The sequence below is a fragment of the Pistacia vera genome, unplaced genomic scaffold (genome assembly GCF_008641045.1).
Source record: "Pistacia vera cultivar Batoury unplaced genomic scaffold, PisVer_v2 Contig80, whole genome shotgun sequence".
NCBI classification, from domain to species: Eukaryota; Viridiplantae; Streptophyta; class Magnoliopsida; order Sapindales; family Anacardiaceae; genus Pistacia; species Pistacia vera.
Window position 1 is genome coordinate 311923 of NW_022196668.1, and position 11253 is coordinate 323175.

The following is an 11253-nucleotide window of genomic DNA, read 5'->3' on the forward strand; positions in this document are numbered from 1 at the left end:
CTCATCACTAGACTCGGATGTGCCGGACAATATTCCAGTTCGGTACATAGAGATTCCTAGCATTAGCTCACTTGAGCCAACAGTAGCCACAACAAAATCAGTCTCTTGGATGACCCCAATCATTCAGTATCTCCAAGATGGGACCCTGCCCAGTGACAAGACTGAGGCAAAAATCTTACACACCAGAGCTACTCGTTACACACTCGTCGGGGATCAGTTGTACAAGCGAGGGTTTAGGGCCCCTCTCCTCCAATGTGTAACTGACGAGGAAGCAGATTATATTATGAGGGAGATACATGAAGGGATCTATGGTAATCACACTACCGCTCGATCCCTCGCCAATAAGATTATCCGCCAAGGATACTATTGGCCCCTGCTTTAGGAAGACACTTTCAACTTTGTAAAAAAAGTGTGACAAGTGTCAGCGGTTCACGAACGTCCCGCGAGCTCCTTCTCACCAGCTGACTATAATTACCAGTCTCTAGTCATTCTCTATGTGGGGAATTGACCTTATTGGGCCTCTGCCCACCGGGAAGGGGGGTGTCAAGTATGTTGTGGTCGCGGTAGATTATTTGACAAAATGGGTCGAAGCCGAGCCCTTGGTCGCGATCACTACTAAAAAGCTCAAAGAGTTCGTCTTCAAGAACATAGTGTGCCACTACGGGATTCCTCATACCCTCATCTATAATAACGGCAAGCAGTTTGACAACGAGGAATTCAAGCAGTTTTGTGACAAACTGGGGATCCACAAAAAGTTTGCCTCAGTCGCAATACCGCAAGCCAATGGTCAGGTTGAAGTTGTCAACAAAACCATCAAACACACTTTGAAGGCCAAGCTTGGGCGCTACCAAAGGTAATTGGGTCGATGACCTCCCTGAAGTTCTATGGGCATACAGAATGACTCCGAGAACCTCCACTTCGGAAACACCCTTTTTGCTAGCATACGGCTGCTAGGCAATGATCCTGGTGGAAGTGGGGACCAGTTCGCTTTAGAGAGACTTGTTCAATGAAACAGACAACGAAGCACTTCTACGTGCAAGCTTGGACCTAGTCGAGGAACATCGTGACAAGGCTCAGTTAAGAATAGAATCTTACCAGTAACGTGCAAAAAGGTTCTTTAACTCCAAGGTTAGAAGAAGAAACTTCCATGTCCGCGACTTGGTTCTGAAAGAAGTCCTTCTCGGTACAAGGGAACTAAGCGCGAGGGTATTAGGACCCAACTAGGAAGGTCCATACCGCATCGTAAAAAGGATACAACCAGGAACGTATCACCTCAAGAGGCTTAACGATTCTGAGGTACTGTAAGCTTGGAATGCCGAACATTTTTGCCCCTATTATCAGTAATTCCGAGCTCACTCTCAGTTTTCCATCTCTTTTACTTGTAAAGTTTTCCTTGTAACCTTTATGAATGAGATCGCTCTTCTTCACCCTGAATAAATATCTTACATGATCTTGTTCATTGTAATATTTTTACAAGTTTCTTGATGAGATGTGATATTAGTTTTGTAAAGTACTCGAAATTGTTGAAGTCTAAACAAAACAACTCTTTTTATATATGTAATTTACAAAAGTATAGTGGGCAGCCAAAAGGAAAGAGCCAAAAGAAAAAGCAGAAAAAACGATCACTAGCCTCCATCTCCAGGATCTGCGGTGTTAGTGTATATTAGTGTATGCCGTAGAAACCATTCGTGTTGTCGGTTTCAAAGCATTTTGTCTTGTATCAATATATATCATAAATAATAGAAGAAATAGTTCTTCAATTCATACATATAAATTGCTTCCTTTATTTAGTCATGCATTTAAAATAAAGTATGTATATGAATTGTCCAGATGATTCTTTTAATCGGTAAATGAATTATCAAAAGGGTTCCCTACGGAAGCAATATAATTTGGGCAATTATATTGCATAGTAGGCATACTGGATACTTTCAAAAGATATCATGAGTTGATATAAATATGGATGACGATGATAGTCATGTCACTAGGGCATTAGTATGGATTAGCGGTTGGTGAACTGTTTTTCGAACGTGACCGAATAACGACAAATCACTTGGAAAAGTATGTAGTCAATGATTTATCGTTTGGTTATATCAGTGCACAATGTAGTCCTTTGACCTGAGACATTGTGGTCGGATCTTATACGGATGTGTATGGTTCATACGGTGTATAAGTACGAGACTAGTCATGTTTTGTATGATAAAGCCTATTTGGTCATGTGTTGTTCATATGTGAAAACGAACGATGGTCAAAAAGGGATCCATTGACTCGAAAATATAGGATCAGGAGTACCACTGACTCCATCCGGATTTGAGTTCTTGGATGAACATTGATAAATGTCGAAAATCAGAATCTCTGGCCAGAGTCTATTATTAGTCATATGAAAGCAAGTTCGTGATGACGAGTTCCAGATATATTGATCGACGATTCGGTAGAAGATCGAGTTTAGGATTTTGACGTTCCATAAATCCGTACTCGATCGGGATATATCAATGAAAGGACTTTACCTACATGGTACATATGATCTGAAATGGGTTCGATGAAGTATTTCTTCATCGTGGTTTAGGGACTATGGCACATTGCTAAATGTTCATCATAGTCGTTGGGTCTCCGAACAGGTTTCCGAATTCATCCAGAACTGACTCACGGCTAATCAACAGTGGACCTACATGGTCACACCAATAGCCTTGAGAAGTTGGAGAAGAATAAGAGAGAGAAATGATTATCCGAAGAGGGCTAGCATCTTCTGAGGGTAATGACAAGATTTCTATGGTAATAGTTACATAAAAAATTATTTGTGACATTTTAAGGGTTAAAATGGTCAAGCAATAATTAGTTGTATTTAATTATTATATCTTAAAGCGTTAAGATAAATGAGATGAACTAAAATAACCTTTTAATAGTTAAAGGGCAAAAGGGTAAACTTGTGGGTTGTTAATGTAAACTAGTTTAGTTTACATGAGCCCTTGAATAATATTGATTATTCAAAGGGTAAAATAATAAATACTTTGGCTCCTATTAAAATAAGATTTTATTGGGGCATAAAAGTGAAAAACAACTAATTACAAAATGGCCCATATATATATAAATGCAAATGGTTGCATTTTAGGTTAAGGATTCATTTTGTTCACTTAAAAGAAAATCAATCTCTCTCTCTTAGGGTTCGGCCACTCTCTCACTCTGTCAATGTGGTGTTACAGTGTGGAGGATTCATCCCTTTGAATCTGGGCTTCATCAACATTAAGCAAAGGAGAACGTATAATGTTTTCAAGCTTTGTTTGAAAACTTTTTTGAATCCCATTAATCCAACCCTTTCATGCTTTCAATCTACATTTTCTGCTACCTCTTCATGTTATTCTTTCATGCGGGCGTGACCTCGTCGTCCCCTGGTTGGTCGCCGGCTGTCAGGTCTATCGCTGGATCCTCAGGAACATATTCCTCCGGCTGATCATCCTCCGGAGGGGGCTCTTATTCCTCCTCCTTCCCAACCTCATCATCAGCTTGAGCCATGGAAGCAAGGATGTCTTGATAATCAGGCAAGAGGTCAGAGAGATCCATTCCTGGTTTCCTTGGCCGCAAGCTATAAATAGCCTGAATTGCCCAGTCATCGGCTTTCCTTTCAAGCTCAAGGCTCTATCGCTTTATCTGGTCAGTCAATGAAGTGACCCGCCCTCGGGAAAGCTCGAGGTCCATTTCTAGTGCTCTCTTCTACTTCTCAGAGTTCTCCCACAATCAAGTTCTCTCTTCCTCCACCTTCGCGAGACGCTCCAAGTTCGCCTTCAGCTCTTTCCATTTCTCGCCATCCTCTTTGGTGAGTCTGGCTACTATCCTCTAGAGTTGTTTGTTCTCCTTGCCTGTCCTTTCGAGCTCAGCCTTCTGGAAATCCACGGTGCTAAGAGCAAAGTTTTTCTCCGCTAGGTATTGATTCGCCTGGAGGTTGAACAACTTTGCCTCCGCAGCCCGATCTTCGAGGCCCTTCTTTAGCTTGGCATTCTCCTCTTTCAGGTCGTGGATCCCTTCGACATAGTCTAGATTGATCTTCTGTTGGGCCATGTGCAAGGCGAGCAGGGTCTGTATAAGAAAGGAAGCAAGAGTTAGCCCCCATTTTTTCGAAAATTATTAAGGCCAAAAAATCAGTTAAGGCTGAAGTCCTCGATGAGGACGAGCTACCCTACCTGGCTCTGCAGCTGAAGAGCAATGGTCATCAAGTCCGTGGGTTGGAAAGCCACAAACTCCTCGAAGGCCGAAGCTAGTTGGCACTCCAGCTGGGTATACACTACCGGCTGCAAGTGCTCCGAGAGTTGCCCCATAGAATCCAACACTGGCATGCCTACCCTTACAGGAACTGGAAACTCATCAACCAAATATTTGCCTGCTCTCCTACAAGCAACCACAGTTTCCCCCTCTCTTCTGCTCGAGCTATCAAGGATCGCTGAGACTCCCGGTGCGCGCCTCAAACGGAAGGCCTGGTAAAGCTGCGAACTCCCAAGCTATACCCCAACACCCTCTGACTCGGACTCCGATTCCTTGGCCTGCAACTGTTTTCTTTTCTTAGTCTTTTGGCCTGTGGTTTACTACTTGGGGGCACGAGCAGCCGCGGACCAAGGAGTTTCCTCATGTCTCTCTGGGGGTGTTTGCCCTTCGGCACCAATTTGTATCCCTCATGTGGGGATATCACCAAGGATCGCCTCGACTGGTTCAGTCGGAGCAACCCGAGGAAATACAAACTTCCTCGGCACCTTGGGCAGCATGATTACTACGCACCATAGAAGTATGTTACTAAAACATGTCGCCGCAGGAAACCAAAAAGCATTCTAAGTATGGGGATACTCACGGTCTGACTCCAAGGATGCTTCCGGATTAAAAAAGTCGTACTTTCTCAAGTTGGCAATAGTCACGAGCAGTCTCATGTCACGACAATGGTCTGGAAGACAACCGAATGCAATGATTCAGTTGTAATCCATTAGATTTGCCAACCTGGTCGTCTTATTTCCTGCAAAAAGACAAAAAGTTTCATTAGATACAAAAACCGAAGGTGGAAAAGTTTGCAAATGGAAAGGAAAAACCTACGTAGCTCCCTAAACTGGCAGACGCCATCGTATTCAAAAAAGAAAAATTTGGTTTCATAAGCCCTGACATTGCTGGGGTAACCAAATATTCCTCAATCGATCGTAAATCGCTTCGAAAGGTAGAAAGAATCTTCATATTTGCTTTTCTTCAGACAGTAAGAGCATGCGAGCTCCAGTACCGTCAACTCACCAAGGCCGTTTTCACCACATGCGATATATATAGCAATGGCTATCATATACGCATTGGGTGTTAATTGAATTGGTGCGACCTTGAAGTGGTTAAGGATCGACCTAACAAAAGGATGAAAAGGTATCAGCGCCCCACACTTAAAGATCGTCTCCGAGATCGCGACCTTTCCCTCTAGGGGATTCCGAGCCGTACGGGTTCTGTGCTGATAGACACTCACGCTAAGCGCGTACTGGTCCACTGCCTTTTGAATCTCCTCTCGGGTGATCACTGACAAGGTCTCTAGCACGGGACCCGATAGGGCGATTGGCGCCTATGAGCTCATGCCCTCGGCTACCCTAGTCGTTGAGTTGTCCATTGTTCCTAAGGTCTAAAATAGAGGCGACAAAAAAAATAATATATAATAAAAGAAAGAGAAAATCCTAGTCTTCATATAGTGTTCCGTACGATGACGAGAAGGACAAAGGAAACCCTAATGCATCTTTTCTAAAACCCTAGAAAAACCCTCAAAAACCTTTTGGGGGTGAACCCCCAAGGATCTATGCCCTAACTTCTCGTCTTTAAGAAAAATTGAATCTCTCTCCTCACCTCTATCCCAGGATATGCACTCAAGGGCTTACCGGACAGCCCGTACCCGCCATTACCGCGGAGGTTGAACAAACCAGTCAAATAATGAAAGAAAGCGAGAGAGAAAACCTTCTTACCTCTTGACGGCGGAGGAAGAGCTTTCTATCATAACAGATGGTGTGCATCAACGGAAAAAGACGGGTTGACTTTTGCAACAGCTTCGTTTTTCTTTTTGAGAATGTAAGTTCTATGGCAAAAGTCTGAAGCAAATTCGGGGTTTTATAGGGGGAAAGCGACGATTGGTTTCCTGGGTAAGCGACGTTTGGACGAGATAAGTTTCTCGCCATTAATTACGACCACGTGTCGTTAATCTGGGAGAAGAGTAACCCCCACGCTTCGTAAACACCAATCGACGTTTCCCTCCATTGGAATAACCAAACGATGACAGAGTTACCCTCCTCCACATTAAATGCGCCCCTATCCGCATTTAATGCCCTGAAGTAGAATGTCGTTTAGGCATGACTCGCATTAAATGCGCATGGCTGGCACTTATTGCGTAATGGACAAGCCTGTCACAATAAAGGATATTTTATTGGTTAAGTGAACCGTTATGTGCAACAGATAACATGTGAAGAGGTTGTTCGAATAAACACTCTTCGTCACACATCGACTTCAAAACAATGCGACTCCTTGCCTTTGATAAGAGATGTGATGAGTCTTTTCAAGTCACGAGTTAGGGTCAACACTCAGGGCATGTTGAGATGGCACTGATTGTGAGCTGAATCAGGTCACTGAACCTGCCACAAAGAACCACATCAGGTCGCTAATGTAGTTCCCAGGGATCCATACAGCTCGATCAGCTCGATCAAGTGTCACCCAGGACAAGTTGAGTCGCGACATAATAATGAAGTTCTCAAGGTTCAATCCTTAAACCTTAAAAACTGGGGGGCTTCTGTTTTGCCCAAAAACCAGGGCTAATGTAAGCTTAAATCAGCAGAAGACAATCCGAATTCAGGAGATTTTTCTGCCGTCAGGATGCAACCACGTCCCGCAAGGACGAGAGGGGTAAGGTCATCGCCAGTGAGGCAGGTGAACGCCAGACTTTTGAGTGGCTAGGAATTGTTCACATGTTGAAGCCCTATGCGATTTAAGGATATCTCTCGTACAAACAATCAATGGGAAGCAGGTTAGGAATTGTACCACACCTGCCCACACGTAGATTCATGATTACCAACTTGAATCCTCCGACTATAAATAGAGGGCTCTCCTCTATTTTAGAGGATTGGCTCATCCACCGCACAAAACATATACTCTCTCCCTCTCTCTCCGCACAAAACAACCAATGGGAAGCGGGTTAGGAATTGTACCACACCTGCCCGCACACAAATTCATGATTACCAACTTGAATCCTCCTATTAAAAATAGAGGGCTCTCCTCTATTTTAGAGGATTGGCTCATCCACCGCACAAAACATATACTCTCTCCCTCTCTCCCTCTCTCTCTCTCTCTCTACATTTATTTTACTTTCTCTATTTGTAATTCAGCTCGCCGAGTGCGACCTGCTTGTAATCAACCATTAATATAATCACAGTGGACGTAGGATCCACCTTGGAACATCCAAACCTTTAAAAATTGCTACCTGTTCAATCTCTCTTTTTACACTTCCATACCACGTGTAATTTCTAAATCCGCTTAGTACTTCACACGCGTGAATAGTTGGTATTAAAATCAAGCATCAACACTTGTATTAATTATATTCCCATTCTGACAGATTTTCCTAAACAATTACAAATGCAAACTTACAAAGAAATCACAAGAATGAATGAGCTAAAATCCTCAACGACTCCACGGTCTAGCTAGACGGATGATGTTAGCTCTTATGATGATGTGAATAATGTAGATTCAAAATGACGGAAGTTAGTTAAAAGTTGACAAAAGTTTTTAAATTTCAATTAACCTCTTTAATGATCATTGGTTGCTAGTTCTTTTTTTTTTTTAGAGTTAATGAATAATCCCTCTAAGGTATGCGTTAATAACAAAAATCCTCGTGAAGTTTTGAAAATAACATAAACCCCCTATCATTAATAAACTTACATTGTAAAGATTTCCTAAGTATTACTAAATTGCCATTTAACTATTTATTTTAACACTTAAAACTTATTTATTTTGTTATTTCCAAAAGCTCAAGGGGGATTGTCACTTAGTCATATCTGAGGGGATTATTAGAATAAGTTACCATTAGAGACCAACTTTATACTACTAATGTAGAAAGTAAAAGAATAAGAATCAGCATATAGCCATATACCACATTAACTAGGCATTACAATGATTTGATATATTGACTTAATTAAATTTTCAATTATATATATATAAAGCAGTCATAACCTACCACCTAGAAAGTAGACACGCACATGGCTGCAGCCCACAAGGGAAAACTCCATCACATTTTTTTTATTGTTAAAATCTCAATCAACTAGATTTTTATCTATCCACAACCATTGAAAAAAAAAAAAAAAAAAACCTGACTTAATAATTTATAATATCAGATTATATATGTGGCGTGTGCCATTGTTTTTCTGTTCAAGATATTATATCGAAAATGACAAATTAAATTAACAATGAACAAACTATAATAAATTACAACAGTCCAAAAACTTGAAAATGCAACTTTGCCAAACAGGAATTTTAACACTAATAAAAAATTTGAAGACGACTTTATAATATATTCCATTTTGTCAACTTATCCATTATACATGCACCAAAATTTTCCACGATAAATCTACTCCTTCAATTAAAATATTTTATTATTAAAAATTTGAAACTTTCTGTGTTGTTGTTCTCCTTCCAAATCTTTGTGGTTTTGTCAGGTTATAAATAACGAAGCATCAAAGAGATTCATACAACTTCCCTTTGAACAAATTCTTCTTCTTGAGAGAAAATGTCTTCTTTCCGCTATCAATTTGTAGTTGCTCTATTTTGTGGAATTGTGCTTGAAGGATCATTATCTCAGGCTCAGCTGAGTCCAACTTTTTACGCTGCAACATGCCCTTTCGCATCCAACATTATACGTGGAGTTCTCTTCAGAGCCTTTCAGTCTGATCCCAGAATTGGCGCCAGTCTCATTAGACTTCATTTTCACGACTGTTTTGTTCAGGTCGTTAAATTTTACAGTTCTCAATATGAGAAAGTTTATTATAAAACTGGTCAATTTTTTACTAATACCATCGAACAAGATCCACGTTAAAAGAAGAAACAAATTATACTTTCAGTAACACATACAAAGTGATTAGTTCCATATATTAAAAACAATATCCTTTTCACTATAATTAATTTCCTATATCACATAACAGTATGTTCATATTATTTCAGGGCTGTGATGCATCGCTATTGCTCGATGGCACCAGCACAATAGACAGCGAGAAAGGAGCTTTTGGAAATAATAACACAGCCAGAGGTTTTGAAGTTGTTGATCAAATGAAGGCCGCTCTGGAAATGGCCTGTCCTGGAATTGTTTCTTGTGCAGATATTCTTGCTATTGCAGCTGAAGAATCTGTTTTCTTGGTATGACTACTATATACCTTCTGACCTCTAAAATGCCTCAAAAGTCATGAAAATATTGGTTTATTGTTTATAATATTATTCATGTTTTGCTATATATTAATGTTAATCCATAACTGATTTTTTCGAATATGAATTGTGACAGTCAGGAGGACCCTCATGGCCAGTTCCAGTAGGAAGAAGAGATAGCACCACAGCTAACCGAACTCTCGCCAATCAAAATCTTCCAGGACCCACTGAAACCCTTGACGGACTCAAAGCCAAGTTCCAAAATGTTGGCCTCAACGGCAACACTGATCTAGTTGCACTATCTGGTAATTAAAAATTTTATTCAGAAATCAAATGTCCATAAATATTTTCAAGATTATAATTTCACTAATATTTCCCAATTTACAACAATGTCTTTATTCTACTATGGAAGTCCAAGTTTTTCTAAATCCGAATCAGGTTTCCGGATCCGATCAATATATATAAAAACAAAATTTCAGCTAAATTTTGCATATCATGTCAAAAATACTGGTATGAACACGATCGTTGTACTATCTTGAAATTAAAATCAGAAATTAAATGTTTATATTTCTAACTTTTAATTAACATTTTTTATCCATTGAAAAATTCTTAAGTACAGAAATCTAGATTTTCTTTAAATCCGAACCAAGATTCCTGACACTATAAATATATCTAAAGACAAAATTTCAATCAAATCTTTTCATCATGTCAAAAAATACTGGTTTGAACTTTATCTAATATTTGTATATATTCGAACTAGGATTTCTAACATAATAAATATATCAAAAAAACAAAATTTCAATCAAATTTTCGTAGAATTTCCGTTCCATATTCTGACTAAACAATTGATTCTTTATTGTAGGAGCTCACACATTTGGGAGGGCACAGTGTCGTTTTTTCATTCATAGATTATACAATTTTAACAACACAAATCTTCCTGATCCAACCCTAGACACAACCTTGTTACAACAGCTTCAAGCTCTTTGCCCACAAGGAGGAAACGGCAGTGTTTTGACTAATCTTGATGCCTCAACTCCCGATGCTTTTGACAACGATTATTTCACCCTTCTTCAACAAAAGAAAGGACTTCTTCAGACTGATCAAGAGCTCTTCTCAACTCCTGGCGCCGATACCGTTGACATTGTTAACCTCTACAGCTCCAACCAGGGAGTTTTCTTTCAAAGCTTCGCGGTGTCGATGATCCGGATGGGAAACCTGAGCCCTTTGACAGGGAGTCAAGGAGAAGTTAGATTGAACTGCAGAAGGGTTAATGGAAATGGAATTTCAAGTGTGTTTAATGGTGATGATATGGTTAGCTCCATGTAAGTGAAGGGAGGAAGGATAGTGTGAAAATAATTTCGGGTGCTGTTTGTAATATTATAAAAGTTTTTATTTGTTGAAAGAGAGTTTGTGCTTCATAAACTCATGTTGTAATTGTCAATGTTTGGCAGAAATAAAAAAAATATATATATATTAATTTAAATTGTTGAATTAACGTTAATAATGATTCTTTGACCTTAATTTCAAACTGTTAGATCATAATTTATGGATGTTTTCAAAATCAATCTCATGTTAAAAATTTGATATTCAATATCTACACCAATTTTATTATATAATAATATAATGTATGTTTCTTCGCGGTTTTATATATCATTTAAGGTCTTATTTTATAATTTACACAACATAATGCCTTTTTTAATAAAAAGAATTATATTATTTAGAAAATAAAAAATAGTATTACTTATACAATAAAGAAAGTATCCACCTAACTTCATTCACGTTGGAAGCTTTTTCAAAAGCAACTTGTGGTTTCCGCAAGCCAAAGGCGACCATCTCTATCTGCTTTGGACTTTATCACATTGTACC

At 39.5% G+C, this 11253-nt stretch overlaps 1 protein-coding gene across 1 annotated transcript; it reads left to right on the top strand.

Moving 5' to 3' along the window:
* The first annotated feature begins 8708 nt into the window (after nucleotides 1-8708).
* Nucleotides 8709-10854, top strand: LOC116117129 (peroxidase A2-like). Its single transcript, XM_031403147.1, has 4 exons — nucleotides 8709-8974; nucleotides 9190-9381; nucleotides 9524-9692; nucleotides 10250-10854. Exons 1-4 carry the CDS (start codon nucleotides 8759-8761, stop codon nucleotides 10711-10713), a joined length of 1041 nt encoding a protein of 346 aa, XP_031259007.1. The 5' UTR covers nucleotides 8709-8758; the 3' UTR covers nucleotides 10714-10854.
* The last annotated feature ends 399 nt before the right edge of the window (nucleotides 10855-11253 follow it).